This window comes from Centropristis striata, chromosome 10 (genome assembly GCF_030273125.1).
Source record: "Centropristis striata isolate RG_2023a ecotype Rhode Island chromosome 10, C.striata_1.0, whole genome shotgun sequence".
Taxonomy (NCBI): Eukaryota; Metazoa; Chordata; class Actinopteri; order Perciformes; family Serranidae; genus Centropristis; species Centropristis striata.
In genome coordinates this window covers 22,147,641-22,169,094 of record NC_081526.1, presented here as the reverse complement: position 1 = coordinate 22,169,094, position 21,454 = coordinate 22,147,641, and the positions used below count along the sequence as shown (strand labels likewise).

The 21,454-nt window shown below is 36.6% G+C and overlaps 1 protein-coding gene across 3 annotated transcripts in view; it reads right to left on the bottom strand.

The window, feature by feature from the left end:
- Positions 1–11,132, bottom strand: part of parp4 (poly (ADP-ribose) polymerase family, member 4) — a 42,676-nt gene extending 31,544 nt beyond the window's left edge. For 2 of the 3 annotated variants that reach the window (XM_059342475.1, XM_059342477.1), the window contains exons 1-7: positions 10,987–11,132; positions 9,630–9,757; positions 9,233–9,458; positions 7,142–7,256; positions 6,159–6,237; positions 5,943–6,047; positions 5,370–5,528 (exon numbers count right to left, since the gene is read on the bottom strand). In XM_059342475.1, coding sequence (XP_059198458.1) covers positions 5,370–5,528; positions 5,943–6,047; positions 6,159–6,237; positions 7,142–7,256; positions 9,233–9,458; positions 9,630–9,755 — 810 coding nt within the window. In that variant the 5' untranslated portion in view covers positions 9,756–9,757; positions 10,987–11,132. The remainder of the gene's footprint in view (positions 1–5,369; positions 5,529–5,942; positions 6,048–6,158; positions 6,238–7,141; positions 7,257–9,232; positions 9,459–9,629; positions 9,758–10,986) is intronic. The other variant, XM_059342476.1, reaches the window with a different exon arrangement.
- Positions 11,133–21,454: the final 10,322 nt, after the last annotated feature.

Genomic DNA, 21,454 nt, shown 5'->3' with positions numbered 1-21,454 from the left:
CTCAGACATCCGGAGGGAGCTCGGAGTAGATTCGCTGCTCCTTCGCGTCGAAAGGAGTCAGCTGAGGTGGTTTGGGCATCTAGTAAGGATGCCTCCCGGGCGCCTCCCGTTAGAGGTGTTCCGGGCACGTCCAACTGGTAGGAGGCCCCGGGGAAGACCAAGAACACGGTGGAGGGATTATATCTCTCTCCTGGCCTGGGAACGCCTCAGGGTCCCCCAGGAGGAGCTGGACGTTGTGGCTGGGGAGAGGGACGTCTGGAATGCCCTGCTTAGCCTGCTGCCCCCGCGACCCGGCCCCGGATAAGCGGAAGAAAATGGATGGATGGATGGAATTTATCATTAAAACATAATCCAAAAGCAATCGTGAAATTCTTTAAACAGAATACAAGCCGAGGATATTTAATGTTGTTGTCTTCTGCTGTTTACTGTTATCCAGCTCCGACACCGGAGTGTCAGCGTCTCCTTCACCAGCGGTTCTGCCCGAATAGAAACATTTCCAATCATCGCTGCCACACACTCCTCTGACTAGGACATCATTATTAGTAACTGTAAAGAGGTGAATAATATATATCCATCATAATAATAGCAATATTCGGATATTATATAGATTATTAGGCTTTATATATCAGGATGTAATTACTCAAAGCTCGCCCGGGAGTTTAATGGTCCGCTACTCTGCTGACAGCACTGATTTCCTTCTTTTTCACTTTTTTTGCTGCCAAACAAAACCAGTTTGTTGTGTTGCAGCTGTTCGACGTCAGCGTTTCACTTTCTGACTCTGAGAAATTCCTCTTCTTTTGGAATTAAAACTTACTTTAAAACATTGTTTACCTCCTTCAACCAAAAAGCTGTGAAAACTTCTAAGTCTGTGCTCCAAATGTAAAATATTCACTGAACTTGTTTGAGTTTATAACTATAAGTACTTTTATTTCATAAACCTCTGTCGCTGCGTATTTCTGTAATTAGGGCCATGGGGCAATCGCACCAAGCACTGGTCCCATACATCAATAGCCCCAAGCACTATTGTTATACTGTGGATTTTTTCTTCTTCCTCTTCCGAACGCAATTTCATCCCGCTACTAGTCCTACAACTTGAAGAGTTGCAGGAGAAATTATATATCAAAACTTGCGGTTTGATCGGGATTGGTGTGCAATTTTGCATTGAAATGAATGGGATGGCCGAAAAAGAACAATAATTGGAGATTTTTAAACGTCTACTTCTCCGGCATAATTTCACCCAGAGACTCCATTTAAACTTTAAACAGTAGACACAAGTCTTGTGTATCGGTGTGTTAATCCACGTTTTGATAGGTCGTCCCCAGAGGAAATTTTCTCGTTATGTTTGATGCTTGTTTGTGACTAGTTTAGTTTTAATGTTATTTAATGTGTTAAAGTTCTTATTTGTTATTGTTTTATTTACTTATTTAGGTTGGTTTTGTGATTTTATTGTTGTTGTTCTTTTTCTTTTCTTTTTTTACTGTGTTTGTCAATTGGTGATTTATGTTGTGTTTTGTTTAAATTAATTTAAAAAATTAGGTGTATTTTGCTTAAAATAGCTAAATTATCTGCCAATGGAACAAGAAAATTTGGCTTGTGAAGACTTTCCAAAACAAGTAAAAATTATCTAATATCCTTCTCATTTTTTTAATGAAGCATTTCTAGATCTTTTCCTGGATTTTCTAGATTTTTTCTAGGTCAGCTTCTAGATTTTGCTAGATCCTTTAATTTAAAAAAAAAAAAAAGAAATAGATATTCCTAGACATAATATTCCTAGAGAAATATCTAGAAATGCTTTCAAAAAATCTAGAGAAGGATTAATAAAAATCTAGAAAATAATCAAGAAAAATCTCGAAAAGCTCTAGATCTCTAGCGTTTTTTTCCAATCTCACTTTCTTGAGTTTTCTAGATCCTTCTCTACGTTTTTCTAAAGCTTTTCTAGATATTTCTAGACTTTTTTCAATTTGTTTCCTAGTTTTTCCTAGAGCTTTTCTAGATTTTTCTTGATAATTTTCTAGATTATTCTTGATCCTTCTCTAGATTTTTTGAAAGCATTTCTAGATATTTCTAGATCTTTTTCTGGACTTTCTAGATTTTTTTTCTAGAATCTAGAAATGCTTTAGAAAATTCTAGAGAAAGATCAAGAAAAATCTAGAAAATGATCTAGAAATGCTCTTGTAAAATCTAGGAAAAAAATCCAGAAAAAGATTCTAAAAAATCTAGAATATGATCTAGAAAACAAATATCTAGAAAATCCAGAAAAATATCTAGAAATAACTAGAAATGTTTTTGAAAAATCTAGAGAGGGATTAAGAATAATCTAGAAAAGATTTCGAAAAATTAAAAGGATATAGAAAAATCTAGAAAATGATCTAGAAATGCTCTTGTAAAAACTAGGAAAAATATCCAGAAAAAGATTTTTTTTTTAAATCTAGAATATGATCTAGAAAACAAAATATATAGAAAATCCAGAAAAAGATCTAGAAATATCTGGAAATGCTTTCGAAAAATCTAGAGAAGGATTAATAAAAATCTAGAAAATAATCAAGAAAAATCTAGAAAAGCTCTAGATCTCTAGGTTTTTTTTTCAATCTCACTTTCTAGTTTTCTAGATCCTTCTCTAAGTTTTTCTAAAGCTTTTCTAGATATTTCTAGACTTTTTTTCAATTTGTTTCCTAGTTTTTCCTAGAGCTTTTCTAGATTTTTCTTGATCATTTTCTAGATTTTTCTTGATCCTTCTCTAGATTTTTTTGAAAGCATTTCTAGATATTTCTAGATCTTTTTCTGGACTTTCTAGATTTTTTTTCCTAGAATCTATAAATGCTTTAGAAAAATCTAGAGAAAGATCAAGAAAAATCTAGAAAAGCACTCGATCTCTAGATTTTTTTTCAATATCACCTAGGTTGTTCTAGATCCTTCTCTAAATTTTTCTAAAGCTTTTCTAGATATCTCTAGACTTTTTTCTCAATTTGTTTCCTAGTTTTTCCTAGTATGTTCGTGTCACAGTGTGACATCATCGCAAGAGTGTGTGTGGGGGGGGGGGGGGGGGGGGAATTGTCAAAAAATAAATTTGCAAACTGCGCAGAAATAATTTATACAAAGAAACGTAGGAAAATTTGTCTTCTCACTCACAATTCTCTGATAAAGCTGTCAGAGTTGTAGTTTGGGCGTAGGACGCACAGATGCGCCACCAACACATACCAACGGGGGGGGGGGGTCCTCTTTTTGGCCGTATTGCGTCCTTCGGTGTCGTAAACTCTGAAGGCGAGTCTTCTGAATCGGGTATATATTAGGGCGTGACATCTAAATGACGCTCGTTTCGAGCCGCCACATTTATCAACAGCCGATCATTTTTACGCTGTGATTGGAGAGATACGATCTTTTGATAAATCCCACGTGAACCCTCTCTAAGACGAAATATACACTCAGATCTGCGCTGGTTTCTACGCTCGCTTGATAAATGAGGGCCACTGTGTTTGGGCACCTCATCAGGCGTAAAGTTGACGGGGGACATCAGTTCTCATCCCTTATTGAAGTCTTGGATTCATGTGACAAAGTTGTTTTTCCCAACATGAACGGTTTACTGCGTATTCTGTTGTCACTGCCTGTCACAAGTTGCTCTGTGGAGCGCCTGTTTTCGGTTGTGAACACGATTAAATCAACCAGCAGAGCTACAATGCTCACAGAGAGACACAGCATTTCGTTGCTCATGTTTGAAAAAGAGCTTGCGGAGAGACTGGACTCCGATGAAATAATAAATGCGTTCAAGGCCAAGCCACGCCGTCTCGCCCTGTAAATTCAGAGCACAGGTTAGCGCAATATCGTTGTGTCCTTTACTCTGCTGCTAAGCCCAATGTGTTCAGATGATTAAATAGTGTTTTTGGTCACACGTAATGTGGATACGTTATGGCTACGTGCATGAGTATGTGCATGAATTTTATATTTCACTATGTTCATCTCATTGGGCACGCAATGTCTGTGTGTGCGTGTGTTGTGTTTTTGTGGTGTGCTTTTTCTATTATTTTGTTATGCTGGGCTTACACCAAACGATTTCCACAGTCCCAGACTAAAAACTGAAAGTCTTAAGTAAATCTAGGAGTTTTGTAGAATCTCAGTGTGAGACTAGGCTGTGACTAAAAACTCTAAACACTTCTTCTTTAGATGTGAGCAGGTGTGAGCTGATCTCACAGCAGGAGTCTTTTCCAAATGTTTTCAAAGTCTTCTGGTGTATAGGTAGCATTATTGATTTATTTGAGAGCACGTCACAAGTGAATGTTTAGACCTGCTGTAAACTGTTGACTATTACTGAAGAGTATGTTGTTGTTGTGTTAATAATGTTGTATTCCAGAGACACATTCTTTTGAATGTTTGTGGAGGTGTTGAAAATAAATTTGGCACACCCAGTATTGCTGGTGCACACCCAATGTCTTTTTTCTGGCTACGCCAGTGATATGGGGCACAGACATTTTTCACAGATAACCTGCCTTAATTACTGTACCAAAGTCCCAATCGTTGATTGTTTCCCCTTTGGTTCAACAAGGAGATGTTAATGCTGCAGGTGCACAGCGATCCATGACGCACAGATCCCTCTCCCCGGAGAAAAAACGTGTGTGGGAAATCCTATCAGAATAAGTCAGGTGTGGTGCATATTTGATCCCATATGTGATTTTTAATTGGGTCCACAAGTTAAGCATGGCTTATAAACTGATGCGTAAAAATAGTGTTGAGGGACACTTCTGCCATGGTGCAGATCTCTGATCCGGCTGTGTTAACAGCCACAGTCATACCTTGTTGCTGATCCCAGACCTAAGGCACCAAAAAGTTAATTTTCCTGCCTCCACCTAGGAGATCACCACGTCCACCCCGCGCACAGTGACAGCACATTGATTTGCCGTTGTTTTTTCCATAATCAGCGGGCATGCCTGTGATTTAGAGTCATTTGCATGTCATCTGCATTTGCGAGAGGAGCCGGGGCGTGGTTGGTGGCTCTTGCATGTGCGCTCAGTTCCACGCTGATTGTGATGTATCATGGAAAGGTGCAGAACCTGGCGTAAGCACAGTTTGATACATGTGGAGGTGAGTTTGCGTACGTACTTCTACTACTACTTCTAGTTTTGGGAGTAAGCCATCTTTCAGTATGAAAGCTACACACTGTTTGATACATGAGGCCCCAGGTCATAATGGTGAGGTTGTGCTGAAAAAAATTGATACCAACATGGCTTGGATGGATTAAAAACGGACAAAATAGAGTAAGAATAAGTTTGTGGCAGCAAAGAAGGAAAAGGAGAAACAACAGGTTACCGGTTGGAAAGAAAATATTGGTAATTGGCCACAGTAGTTGTAAAATATTAGTGATGTGCAGCGTGTCTGACCTGCTGCAGGGGGGCAGAACCCAGGTGACAGGCCTGTGGAGGGACGTTGTTCCTGAGCTGCAGACCAGTCGCCTGCAGGATTTCTCTCAGGGTCTTGTAAACCTCCAGAGCTTCCTCAGAGGTGGACAGAAACACCAGCTTATCTCTCACCGCTGCCTTCTGTCAGCACAGACGGAGGGAACAAAGTTACTCTTCCCTTCTGATTTGGGCCTGAAACGCTGATTCCTTTTTACTCTTGTGGTCTAAATCCTGTCTCAGAAACTTTTCCAAACTTATCAGGAGGAAATTATGAATTACTGTAGTGACAGTGAAAAAACAACAGATTGCTTCTTCAGCATGAATATATAATAAACAGGTCACAAACGTAGATCAACAAAAAGTTCCAGCACTTTAGATGTGGGAAAGGGAGAATCATCAGTGAAATTACAGGTACAGTTGTTCAGCAATATAACACAAAAACACATTTTGTTATCATTATCTAGTTAAAAAAAAGAGACAAATTTCTGACAAGCAAACAGAGTCATTTGTAAGCTGGTCTGCAGTTAGAGCAACAACATAAAAAGTACTTCATACCTTGGATAATATATCTTGCTTCCAGTACCGGACCACACGGTACTGCCATGCTTTCTCTCCCTTGTGACTCTGCAGCTCAAGCACACACCAAGTGTTGCTGTTCACCTTGAGAGAAATGCACAATATTAATAGTATAATAATAATACTACTAATAATATTAATGTAGTACTACTGTAGCAGTGGTAAAAATGCTAGAAAAACTCAAATAAATTTTACCTTCTCAAAGATTGAATACTTGGCCACTTGAAAATGATCTGGATAGTTTGGAAGATCTGGATCAGTTTCAGTATAAACTCTGTTAAAATTTAAGAAATATAAAAATTAGTCCACTTCTATTTATTTTATTAAATGCTCGGCAGAAATGCTGGCTTATTTTTTAAACTCTTGCTGTGTTGAAACAAGCAGCTTGCTAGCCAGCTGTTTCAGCCACCATGTGACAAAAGGTTTGTGAGCAGCGGCTATTCTACAAAAAGGTGCCACTGCATCTTCGTATGGATTACTTGGAATGGAGATTTTGAAGAGAGGAAAATGATAAAAATCTTTTCTGGGAATTACTCTTGGTGGGCTGCACCCTCAGGTGGCAAAGCATGCCCTGCCTGCAAGTGTGCAAAACCTCCTTAGTACTATAATCCTTTAAGTCTTTGCCTGAAGGAGCAGCGAAAAGATATACAGGAAAAGGCGACCAATCAGGCTGATAAAGGCCTCACTATGATTCTGCTGAGACTAACGGTCATGTGACAAATATTCACTGAAATTCTGATTACACAGAGCAGAGAGGAGAGAAAAGGAGAGGCTGGAAAAATGCAAATAGTTCATTATATACAGTATGCGGAGACACAATTTTCCCCTGAATATTCATGACACTTGTAGGCACTTGGAAAAGTGTTGTGTATATAAATTCCATTGTATTCAAATGTAAAAATATATATATATATATCTGAGAAATTCACCTTGCATTTTCACTTTCTTGTGATTTCTGTCATTATAATTCTGTTATTTTGCACAAAAGACATTTTTTAGCCATGATTGTGCTGATTCCATAGAGAAGCAGGACTTACAGATTTATATTTGGCAGTGAAATACAAGGCAAAGTGTGAAAAAAGTAAAAACTCCCTGAAAGAGCTGTTGGGGGTCAAAGGGTTAATACAACACTGCGTTGTGTATGTCCAGACTAACATGAGGATGACTGTTGTTCACACCTGAACTTGTCCATGATGTTTCCGCTCCCCTTCTTGGTCTCTGTCTTCTGAGTCTCTGTCTTGGCAGGGCCTTTAGGTGGCTCAGCAGCCATTTTAATCACTGATACTTTGGACACTGCAACACACAAGATAGAACACAAACACATGAACGACACACCTCATGCCACAGCTCTGCAATAAATGCATTTGTACTGGTATGCATTTAAACCTGAGTACACACAGGCTGTAAGCGAGGTGGCACAAAGCACTCTTTACACTACGCTGCTGCAGGTTTGAATTAACTTTGAAGAAGATCTGAATGTGTGAACAGTAACATGCACACACCTAATGAGCAAACACACTTTTAAACTGAACAAAAGCTGCTATGTAGTAAAACCTGCTGACTGTGCTGCACTGTATCTTTAAGCAGAATGTCCACATGCCAATGTGTGAACAGAAGTGGGAGGACAAAACTATTGAACCAGTGAGTAGAAGACAATGAGCCTAGATTCGTTTTTAAGTTGATTGTACAAATGACTTCGGAGAACTTGTGGAATTCTCCAACTTTCTTGTATTTTGAATTTTCTAGACCTGTTGTAGATGTCACGGTCATGTTTTTTTTACTAATGGATTGTATATTTTGTTACTTCGAAACAAAAGTTAAGAAAAAGTTCTTGCACAAGCCCCCAAAAAAATCATGACTTGTATCTGTGATGAGTGCAAATAAATAACTGAGAGGAATCATGAGTCATTGTGCTGGGAATGGGTGGAGACCTGAACGACTCTGATTGAGTAAGTCTGAGTTCTGTAACCGGCTGAGACAGTAAATAAAAGGTGAAAGATCATTAACAGTGAACAAACCCACAATGCGTACTCTAATATTACATTTTTTTTGTTTTAAAATGTACAAAGTTTGAGACATAAAGAGATAAATGATATGCATTGTAATACAACAGAGCAAACAAATAACTGCATTCTGTTTTAACATTTTAGACAATGTTCTAACTTGTTTGTACTCAGGGTTGTAAATTAGAGTTATATAGTGAAGGATGCTGTGACTTCTGCCATCATGATCATTTACTGATGCAGCTACAAAACATTGCGGTCTAACAGGGATCAATAAAGATGCAGTATATCTTATTACAAAGTGAGCATCCAATATATCTACATTTTTATTTAATCTCCAACTGTGATGCTCAGCACGTATTGTTGTGGTGTTTCTGCACAGCATTTTCTAGATTCAGGCCTCCAGGGGTTCCAATTCAGAGCCAATCAGATGCTTTAGTTGCATCCTCCTCCAGTTTTATTTTGGAGCATTAGCAGAAGTCTTTGGTCCTTTTCTTTGGATTTTGGTCAGTCTACTATAACTTTGGTGTTACTGTCTTTGCCCACCCAAACTAAGCAGCTATTGCTACTCACATCCGAAGCTAACTTGTATAATGTTCTTGGATTTACTTAAAACAAATTACACTTCCACTCACTCGCATTTTTTTTATGATAGAAAATTGGCATCTATTGATTTATTGATATGACTTGCAAGTTAATGAATAAACAATGAATATTATATCACAGATTTGGATGCTCTGCAGTTGTAATATTAGCCATATTAAAATCATGTATCGCTATAAACTGTGACCATCAAAAATTGTTGCAAAAATTGTTTTGAAATAAAAATAAATAAATAAATAAAATAAAAAAAATAAAAAAAAAATATATATATATATATATATATATATATATATAAAAGAATAGTAATAGATTAAAAGAATAGTAATTTAATATAATCCAATGCAGTTGAACCATATCTGCTGTTTTATTTTTAGAAATTACTTCAAATTCTAATTTTAAAAAGTTCTTTAACTGAGTTAAATTTAACATATACATAGTGAATTTTCATTTCCATCATGACATGATGAGATTCCAGCAAAAACTGTCTACATTACGCAGCTTTAATACAGTAGACTAAAAAATGTTTATGGTTAAAAACCTCACAAGTCACACAAGAGCAAACAGGAGAACAGTGTGCAGATTTTTACCATTTGTTGTACATAAATCTGCTTACTATTTATTAATATCTATGTGCTTTTTGGACTTTGCTAATAAGGAGGATACCTTGATGCGAGACAGGACTTCGCCTCGGTGAGGAGAGAGGAAGAGGAGGTGAAATCTCAGGGGGAGAGGAAGTATCCAGCTTGTAATCATCCACAGGGAGAAGAGCTCCTCTCTCCAGACAGCTGTACACATACTCCAGCCCGACCACGGGGATCTGATATTTCTCGATGCTGCGTAGCCTGTTGGAGCTCAGGTTGGACACATCACTGACCACTATCAGAGAACACTGTGGGCACAAATCAGAAACAATAATGTGAGTTTCATTACTGTATATGAACATTGAGGATGATGTAAAGTACAATTACACAAGCTGCCTCTACATTAATCACGTTGAAGGACACTTATATTTAGTTTTTAATAACACCTTCACCAACAGGGAGTCATCACATCATCTGACCTGTTTATTGGCCACAAAGGAAATGTTGCCTCCATTCTCTGTTATTGCTGATTTCAGCTTCTTCTTCTTCTTGAAGGGCAAAGTTTTCAGCTCCAAAAGAACGGAGCAGTTCTCAAACACAGCCATGCCTGAAAGAGAGGACACACCGAAAGACGTATTGTAATATATAATGTAGGTCTGTCACAATAATTACAATACGGACTTATCGTTTGATATATGGACATGACCAGGACACTTTTGTCTAACATCGTTATCACCTGTTGTGTTTCCATTCGGGTTTGTTCACTTAATAATTTACATTAAAAGTAATTTCTGCTCTTTTGTTTTATTTATTGAGAATGTTTTAATATTTTGGTTATGTGGTTAAATTTAGGATTTTTTCACAGCACCTAAACCTGAATAAGCAGAAAACAAAATTCTGGAACATGTTTTATTGTAATTTATGCTCTGTCATTTTATTTATTGAGGATATCTGAATGTTTTTTCACATACAAGTGTAAATATTCTAAGGAATAAAAACTTAATTGCTCTTTTAAAGGCTGTACTTGCATTCTAATCCTATTATATTATCATAATTGGTCCTAAAATTATAATTATATCGTTTACGGCTATAATATATAAACACGTATTATACAATACTTTCAGGTAAAGATATACTCTGCAGCTCTTTATGCTTTCCCAATAGGATTTAATTAGATTTTGTTTATTCTCGTAGTTATGTGGTCAAATTCAGGATGTTTTCTTCATAATTTGAGATAGTTTTTGTGTTTTGTTCTACATTTGGTTAAAAAGTGCAGCTGCCTCGAGTTTGTACAGCTTTTCTTTACAGCTGACAGAATCGCTGCATGGCACACACACATGCGCGTGCACATGCACAAACACGCACAAACACGCACACACACACACACACACACACACATACACACACAAAGACACACCTAAAAATAGACTGCTGGGAAACAAACGCGGAAGCAAAATAATTAAACAAATACGGTGTAAAAAGACACAAAGTGCGCCCTAATACCTGAATGAAGGTTAAAAATCACATCTGGATACAATAAAACAGCTTACATGCAACTTTAAACAGCTGTCAAAATAGGGTTTGACGTATAATTTTGACATAACGAACATTTGAGTAAATAAGAAACAAAGAAAACAAAGTAAGCAAAGTACATGTATCCTAAAACGTTCAATAAGCTGTATAAAATGCATTTCTTCTTGCCCTTACATACAGAAACGTTAGCTTTCCTTTAACATTTTGCACATGAAAGTAAAACTTAGCTATTAGCTATTTAACGAGCCATGGCGATAAATATCGTATTTTAAATACATAAATAGAAGTTTAACATTACTTAACTGTTCACATAGAGGCGATACTTCTGCGACTGTTGTCACAATGTCCAGATAGACTTTGGTTCTTGTATCAGATTGTATACAGACTGCAACTGTTATGATCGTCAGGTTAGCAAAAAGCTAATCAACGGTTCACATTTCAGGGTATTTTTTTTTTCAAAATAAAAGGTTGTGACGTCAGAGGGAAAAGACGGTGAATATCGTCACCCTGTTAAAATAATCACCTAACTCAGCGGTTCCCAAACGTTTTTAGCCGCGCACCCCCTTCTATATCCCAACCGTGTTGACGCACCCCCAATCCCCCGCACCTTCAAAAAAAACAAAATGCAATAAGCTTTTTTATAGCCATATTAAAGGCGGCATGTTAAATCATGCTCAAATGAGAACACACATATAATTAAATAATCACCATCACAACAATGCGGTCTCGCATTTGAATTAACCTGAACACAGTTTCAATATAATGCAACAAAGTTATGCGCAAGCTTACACTTTTAAGAGCAAAGAGGATGATGACAGGCTCAGAATCAGAGGCAGAAAGCACATAAGTTGGGAAAATGTTATAATATTTTGAGCCGCGTTGAACAAAAATTGCTGCAAGTTTAAATGAGCGTGGAGCTAAACAACCCGTCATCATAACACAGGCTGGAAAATGGAAGAAGATAACTTCTTCTACGCCTCATTTTAAGATGAAGTGCATTTTGAATAGCCTGCATTTATTTATTAATTAATATTACAGTTCTTGATTTTACATTTTACAAAGGAAATGTTAATTTACACTTCTTTTTTTATGATCACTTAAAAAAATGATTGCTAGTAATAAATAATTTTCCACTGTTCTGATTTATTCCACTTTATTTGAAGTCCTTGCTTTTTGTTTTTGTTTTGTTTTTATGTATGATTAGATGATTAGAATATAAATGTTTAATAACAAATTACTATTATTTTTATTATTATTTATTTATTTATTGGTATATAGAGCTAGTATATTAATGGGCAAAATTTGATTTAGATTGAACAGTTTTATGTGTATGTTTTCTCTGCAAGAGTTTATATGTTGTAAATGTGTGTCAGTCATGGAAGAACATTTTGCGAATCATATACTTTAAAAATAATAATAATAATAATTATTATTATTATACACACACACACACACACACACACATATATATATATATATATATATATATATATATATAGGCCTACATACATACACAATATATAGATAATCTAAACTCTGTTTCTGAAATGATTAACATTAAAACATATAACAAAATGCTGTTGTTTGTATATAAACACTAAAATAAATGGATGTAAAATCATGATCAGATTATTATGGATTGCTAATACAACCAATTATATTCTACTGATAACACTGATTTTTAATTCTGACGGATATAAAATATTGTCACAACAATAAATAACATATATTTAATTGAAGCAGCAGCTATAGTCTGACGTTTTTTTTGGGGGGGGGGGGTGGGCTTTCTTGCAAGGAGTAACATAGTTTCTTTCTGGCTTTTACTTTGAAAGAAAACTCACAAGAAAGGAAGTACTCAGTTGGTCAATCACTGTAGCTTGACAGTGTTACTCAGACTTCCTGGTTCAATCCCAGTTTTACTCCACCCATTATTGGTCGTGGACACTGCGCAGCTGTGGTGTGTGTGTGTGTGTGTGTGTGTGTGTGTGTGTGTGAGTGCGTGCGTGCGTGCGTGCGTGTGTGTGGCGTCATCCATGATGTTCTTGCTTTTTGAACCAGCAAGCTCAGGTTTTAGGCCTTCTGGATCTTATAATTGTAATATTTTAATGGATCAGTACTTAAACATATGAATAAGGTAAATACTTTTTTTTTTACACATTGCATTTTTACCCCAAACATCTTACCAAGAAAGATTTTATCCAAAGACAGGTACATGTGATTAGTTGAAACAGTTTGTTTTCATTTCAAAATCTTTCATCTCTCCTTGTACAGAGCAGCAAAAAAAGAAAACTCTCAATCCAGAACAGGAGGCACTGAGAGAACCAGACCCAGTTACTGAAACACAGAACTTAAGAGATCCACGACAGCCTGGACCTCTTGCAGCAACTCCAAATGAACAAAATCTTAAATAAAATGAGGGCACCAAGTTTGCCAAAGTTTTGATTCAGATTTAGAGAGCAGTCTGGTAACTCAACAGTATAGTGACACACTGAGAAGACTCAATAAACACTAGTTACTGTTATTTCTTTTTAATTTGTTTAAATATTACAGGAAATTACTGGGGGAAAAAACACAAAAAAGCAAAATAAGATAGAGGAAGCATTGAGGAGAACAATAACGTTTCAACAAAGAGCTTGGATTACAATCTTAAATCTTATATCTCAAAATTCAAAATATTTAAAAGACATTCAGATATGTTTCTGAGGACCCAGCGTTTGATTTATTAATTTTTCTGCTTTTCTGATTTATGAACATACATCAAATTAAACACTCCATGCAGTGCTAAACTACTTTATAAGTATAAATACTTTTTTGTTTTAAGCAAAACAAACATTGACTTTTAGATATTACTAATTAAAGTAAGTTGACCCATAGCAAAGTAAGTCGGTGGCTGGTGCTCTGAAATATTAATATTTATACTACTACACCAGCCCTAAAACTATTACTGCTATTAAACATGTAATACAAAGCTGCTTAAAGTGTTTCTCTTACTCAACCAAACACACAGACTCAATACATAACTGATTAATAATAACGACACAAAACTCCAATCATTATCAGGCCCAGACAGATTCTGGGACCCACAGCAGAGCTTCTAACAAAGCAAAAAAAAAAAAAAAAAAATTAAAATGTCCATGTGCAATCCTGAATTGTTTTGTCCCTGATTAAACCATGTAAGACACTTAGTAACATTGCTTTGAAAAGGGCTGTATAAATAAATAAAGTTTATGTGATTATTTATAGTGGTGGAAGAAGTATTCAGATACTTCAGTAAAAGTACTAATACCACACTGTGAAAATACTCCACTACAAGTAAAAGTCCTGCGTTTAAAAAGTACAGAAGTATCAGCATCAAAATGTACTTGACGTATCAAAAGTAAAAGTACTCGTCATGCAGAATGGACCCACGGAGATTGCTTTATATATTTGAAATATATTACTAGAATATTATTATTGATGCATCCATGTAAGCAATGTTGTTGACACAGGGCTCATTTTAACTACTTAATATACTGTTATGAGGTTTAATTAAAAGAAAAAGATATAATTATTTAAAATTGATGTTTTTCATGTTAAATCTCGACCTGTAAAGTAACTGAGGCTGTCAGCTAAATGTAGTGGTGAGTTAAAAGTTCAATGTTTGTCTCTAAATGTAGTGGAGTAGAAGTATAAAGTTACATAAAATGGAAATACTCAAGTAAAGTTCAAGTACCTCAAAACTGTACTTAAGTACAGTAGTTGAATAAATGCATTTTATTAAGTTGAGTTTATTAAGATATGACATCTTCAGATATAGCAGATGTTAACCACAAGGGGGCATCTGAACTTCATCACAGTGTGGAGACATTGAGCTCTCTGAAGGTTCACTTCTGTCACACACTCGTCTCCTGCTGAGAACGGCTCTATTCTTAGGCCCCGTTCACACGAGGACGGTCTCAACAGAAGACGCAAAAGTGGCGTCGCGTCTTCACTTTTTATTCCTCGTTTAGACGAGCATTTTCGGGAGGAAATCTGCGTGTATACGGTGACGCAAAAGTGTGTGAAATTCGATTGTATGCATGCCAGGCAGCATCACTTAAAGCCATAAGAGCATCTTTGGGCATGCAGAAGTTTTCACGCCACACATTTTCATCAGCTTCTCCTTCCACAAAGTTCTCCACCATCACTAGATCTCCCAATTCCGACGAATTGCTGCATCCAAAATGTGATAGAGGTTTTTACAGATCCTTCTCTGTTCACTAATACTATCTGTACAGATCCTGTACATTTGGTGGAAAGACTTCTGTAAGTTTATTAGAGCTGCCAGAGCAGCTTGAAGGTCCGACGCATGGAAATAATCCCACGTTTGTTTATTTTCCTTTACTGGAGCATGTATGTGACGTAAACACATACGTGACGTGAGCAGATCTGAGCAGAGTTTTGCGTCTTGCCAGTGTAGACGGACATGCTACGGCGGAGCGTATTTAACTTTTCCACTTTGGAAGGGGGTTTCAGATTTTTGCGTCTTTAAGCCCCCAAAACGCCGTCACCGTCTAAACGAAAGGCACTTCCGATAAAATATTTTGTCGTTTTTACCCGCGAGCGTCCTCGTGCGAACGGGGCCTTAATGTGCACCATTTCTCTCACACACATTCTGCCTCTTCCTCCACCTGCAGTTATCATCCTCCTCCTCCAGCTCCTGTGCACTATTCCTGACTGTAGTTTTGACATGCAGTATATTATTGCTTGTTTTTGTTTCAAAGTGTTATAAAAATGGGTGTAAATGGTTAAAAACTTTCAGGTATATGCTGAAGAAAAGAAAAGAACAAACGGTTTTAATTCAAGATAATAAGGTTGTAGGTATATGTTACATGTTAATGTAGACCTATTGCCTATGCAGTGGTGGAAGAAGTATTTAGATCCTTTACCTAAGTAAAAGTACTAATACCCCACTGTGAAATGACTCCACTGCAAGCCCTAAAGTCCTGCATTCAAAACTTACTGAAGTAAAAGTACAAAAGTATCAGCATCAAAATGTACTGAAAGTTTCTTTAAGTACTCATTATTTAGAATGGACCCATGTAGATTGTTTTATATATTCTAAATATATTATTGTTGTATTATTATTTATACATTAATGTAAGCATAATTTTACTGTTGCAGGTATAGGGCTGATAGTATAGGGTTATTATAATATGTTCTCTTATTTTATTTTATCTACTTAACCCTCTGGAGTCCATCTATTTATTGAAAGTACATGTACATCTTTTATTTACAGTAACTTTATTAGTAACTTTATTTACAGTGACTTTATTTATATGTAGACAAGCTGAGAAAGCCAGTTGAAAGTACAATCATAGGAGCTTTCACAGTGTGCCATTTATGTTTCTAGACCATTTTTAAAATGTGAATTTTCTTTCTACAATGAAAACTATTACTGTTTTTAATTTACATGCAAACAGACTGTTTTGTAGTTTTATTATTTATTATTTTTTCTGCTGTTTTGTGTGTATAAATGGTTAAAAAAATATTAAAATTAAATGGTACATTTCCATAAACACCTGTGTCTTTTGTTTGTATTTTGGGTTCCTGGCAGCTTTGTACTTTGTTAAGTAAAATAAAACGGTAAGGTTACGGGCTATGAGCTCCGTCTTTTTTCTTTAATATATTAATTTAATTTCACTTTATTTTAGTAGAAACTTAACGTGTCTTAATTTTATATTTTTCAGAGGGATGCACCTGTTTTTATTTCATCAGGTATGATTTTTGTATTTTGTGTATGATTTTTGTATTTTGTGTTTATTGTCGGGCATTCAGACCTTGTGGGGTAACGAGGGATGCACCTGTTTTTATTTCATCAGTTTCAGAATAAATGGCTGGATGCCAACTAGATGTCCTGGTCTCAATACATATCACACAACGCAGAAAGAGTACTAAGCCACTACAAATGCATAGGACGTTGACAAAGTTGAACCAAAATCTCCTGGACTTAAGGGTTTAATATACTACTATTTTGTCATCATGTTTTTCCTGTTACATCTCAACCTGAGAAGTAATGAAAGCTGTCCATTAAATAAAGTGGAGTAAAAAGTACAATATGTGCCTCTAAATGAATGTAGTGAAGTAAAATTGTTAAAAGTATACTTAAGTACTGTAATTGAGTAAATGTACTTAGTTACATTTCACCACCGGGCCTTTGGTGTTTGTCTGTTTATTGTTTCCATTGAGGTCCACTTTGAGAAAAAGTGTTTTTTATTGATACTTCTAAGTGCTTTTAAGTCCTCAGGGATTGTGTAACATACTCTTTGTAGTTATTATTCTTTTAAATTCCTGATAAAAATCAAATGAAGGTGAAAGGTGAAATGAAAACATTTCTGTGCGATGCAGTTGTTGATCTAGCACAACACGCATTTCCTCTATATTTAATTACTAACCATTGACCCATCAGCGTCAAGCCACAGAACGGAAATGGTCAAAGAGATGATTTTAACGGCGTTGCATTGATCTGTGGCGGACAGTGAGATGTTTCCTGAGGGCCACACATCCTCACATTCCTGTGTGAATACTAGAAGTCACATTGACGCCTCGAGCGAGCCCAGTTGCCCTTTCCTAACATAATTACTCTTCCACCCTGAGTGGATTTGTCTGCTTGAGTCAGCTAATTGCATTGACGGAGCTGTGAAGCACAACATGGCAGCACCAAAAACACAAACTGTTACTAATGTTAATGTGTGCGGCTTACGCGGACGTCACTCACATCCTCAGCACTCTAGGACTGTGGGAATGATTTGACTGAGAAATGTAACGCCACCAGTTTGGCAAATATTGACAGTGAGAGCTACTGCGGATGTGAGAGTGTTTGTGTCCAAGAAAAAAAAAAGATTTCTGGATGATGAATTGGACCATATTCATCATGCTGGAAAGAGAAAATGATTAGATTGACAGAGTGAACAGCAGGAAGCAAGTTCATCACAATCAGAGCTTCCTCGCCCTGCGATTGCTAAACGTCGAAGAACAGAATGAAATCAACAGTGAAAGCCATACACACACACACAACCATACACACACACACGTATATACGCCCCCACACGCAGCGTCCCAGTGGGGATTTTCACAGCTGCCATTTCAGCCTGCCAGGACTTGCATCATCAGGTACCAGAAACCTCCAAAGCTTCTGAAAAGCTGCAGAGAGATGAGAGGATCACTGATAAAAGAACAGAATATTCTGAATCACTCGGAGACAAAAAGTGAGGGATGGAGCAGGAGGCTGTGAAATTATTGTATTCCCTTAGTCATTTTACCCTTAGATGATTCTTCCCAGCACTAAATAATTATCTGTACACAGCCTGGAGGTATTTCCCTATATATAGATCGAAGCTGCTCATGGCTGAGCGCTCCTTTGTAGCACCTACTTCCCCAGGCTTCTGACACCACACAGCACTTTATTCTGTGCTGCTGTCACAAGTGTTTAATTGGAGTATTACTTCAGAGAAAACTGATTGCAGATTGGCTTGGAAAGGCCTGCCCTTCTCCAGCCTGTCTTTGAGTAGCCTTGCAGAAGTGACACGGTGAATGAGTCAGCTTTATTCAGAGCAAGAGCTGAAAGAGAAAGCTTTCTCATTACTGCACTCTGCCTTTGAGTCTGCTCGGCAGCTACCTGGCTGTATTTACTGGAGGAACATCAACAACATTCATTAATTGTCCGTCTGCAATATCTGTACTGTGTACTGAGCTGCACTCATAAATCAGTTACAATTGATTCAGAACAGAGACCAGATGGAAAGCACACAATTTAACATCTTTACAGTGGTTTCTTATCAGCCTTTTAAAAAATAATTTAAGATGTTCATAAACTACACTGTAAAAAATAAATACATGAATATATATATTTCAGAAATGTAATGTTTTATTTTACTATTTTTTCTTGTTTTTTTTTTCCTACATTAGGTGCAATTGCCATGAAAAAAGTAAAATAACTGTATTACAAATATTAACCATTTAATGGACAGAAATCTATAACAGTGAATTCGGTGTCACAATTAAATTAACTTTCTTTTTTCTTACAGTAAAAATTTTAATGGAATGGAAATGGAAAAAAAATAGAAAAAGAAATCATAAAAAGTAGCAGAAATATTGTGGAGTATCAAAATAAAGTATCGTAAAATGGAAAATTATAAATTATTTTACTCCTTCAAATAATTACTAATTAATAATAATGACCAGTGGTGGAATGTAACTAAATACATTTACTCAAGTACTGTACTTAATTGAAATCTTGAGTTATTTGTACTTTACTTGAATATTTCCATACATGTAACTTTATACTTCGAGGCAAATGTAAAACTTACTTTAAGTACTTTAACTACATTTTGATGCTGATACTTTAACTTAAATAAGATTTTGATTGCAGGACTTTTACTTGTAGGGGGGTGATTTCGCAGAGTAGTACTTTTACTTTGATAAGGGATCTGAATACTTCTTTCACCACTGATTGTAAATGATTGCAACTTGCAAATTATGGGAATTGCTTGAGGTCTGTAACATGTTCATGAATGGGTCCTGCATTTCTTTTAAACAGTGAAATAGGAGGAAATGATTTCATGTTGCAATTTTGGTGAAATGAGCCCCCCAGGTCCTCACGTCTTTTAGTTGTTTCAAAAAGCAAAATGCTGTTAGTTTTTGTGCTCGGAGCTATTAGAAGAGCCTGCCAGAGGGTCTGAATAGCTGAGAGCAATGAGATCTTTAAAGATAGACTTGAAAGCTACATTTTTAGCCTGGCTCTTACTCAGGATGTTTTATGGCCATTCGTCTTTTTTATTATTTCATTTTTAAAAGCCTCCAGAAACATCACTTCTAAATTATTTGTCTATGAAATGGTATGAGCATAAGAACTAAATAAGCAACAATATACTATAATACTCATCAACTGTGTGGTTTAATCAATGTTTTATCGTCTTTTATACAGTGTACTTTATTGTTTTTATAATTAGATTCCCATCTTAATCTTACCTGTCTATTGTAATATGCTTTAGTATACTATTGTTTTTTCAGTTTATACACATGGATCAAATACTGAATGGGCCTTTTGGGCACAGGCCCAGGGTCCCAAAGTGTCAGGGGCCCCCACAGGCCTTCACCTGAAAAACGTCATGCAGGGAGACACAAAATGACTATAAAGAAACATTAAATTACTATAAAGAGACCAAAACAACCTCATACAAAGATAAAACTACAAATAAGAGCAAAACAATCACAAAGTGGCACACACAACTACAATGAGACAAAATGACCACAAAGAAACAAGTACAAAGAGACACAAAACAACTACAGAGAGACACAAAATGACTACAAAGAAACAAGTACAAAGAGACATAAAACAACTATAAAGAAACAACTACAGAGAGACACAAAATGACCACAAAGAAACAAGTACAAAGAGACATGAAACTATAAAGAGACGCAAAATGACAACAACGAAACAATTACAAAGAGACAAAATTACCACAAAGGAACAACTACAAAGAGACACAAAACAACTACAGATAGACACAAAACATCCATAAAGAAACAAGTACAAAGAGACACAAAATATCTATAAAGTGACACAAAATGACCACAAAGAAACAACTGCAAAGAGAGAAAAAACATCTATAAAGAGACACAAAATGACCACAAAGAAACGACTGCAAAGAGAGAAAAAACATCTATAAAGAGACAAAAAATCACCACAAAGAGACAAAACCACAGAGAGATGTCCAGTCCCAAAAAATAAACACAAAACAACAACAAAAAGAGGCGAAACACCTATAAAGCCTCTGTGTTTGTGCTGTGTATAAAAGATGATGAGGCCGTGTGTCTGAGCCCAGGGGTAAACTGTCTCATGTCCCATGTTTGCACACTGCTGCATGTGTGAATGTACTGTGTGTTTTCTGACAAAATGTTCCTGCTGGCCTGAACCTAACAGAAGATTTCACACCAGCAGCACTGCAGCGCCCCAACCTGCCAGTAGGAGGAGCTCTGGCTCCTGCGCTGGACCCGGCAGCATTCTGACCACAGACACAGCCGCTGAAGGTTGGAGTGAGGATTTTATCCCTCTCACATTCCTCCTCTCGGGAGCCACACATGGTCATAATTTCCCTGAATACTCGTCACACACACACACACACACACACACACACACACACACACACACCAGCCATTTGTCCTCCCGTTTGATTCCATTCATGCAAATAAAAGCAAAGCACATTAAAGCTCCTCCTCCCTCATCCGTCCTTTTCTTCCTCCTTCTCTGCCTCCTCTTTTCATGCATCCTGTGTTCGATGCCACCTGTCTGCTTCCTCTCTCTTCCACTGATGCCAGAGTCCAAAATGGAGGAAGCTATTACTGTGGCTTATTAGCTGTGCAACACCCTCCACTTTCATATAATCTCCTCTGTTGGAGTAGAAACGCCAACACAAAACAATGAATGTTTTTAGACACTCATGAGATACAAAAACATATTCTGAATAAACTATGTAAAGGTTTTTGTCCATTAATGTCTAATGAGCTTTTATTCCTGCCCACACCCAGAGAAAACAGAAAGATAGCTGTATTTATTTACATGTATTCATCTCTGTGACTGACTGGCACTAGCATGTTAGCTTGCCAACTAGTCAATGTACCAGAAACGCATATTTTTCTTTGCCAAGTTTGGCTATAAAGGCCCATTACCTAATGTTGTAGTCTGGTTTCAAGAGCTTAATTATGACCTGGATTATGTTAGTTTATGTTGTGCTCAGATCATGCATGTAAG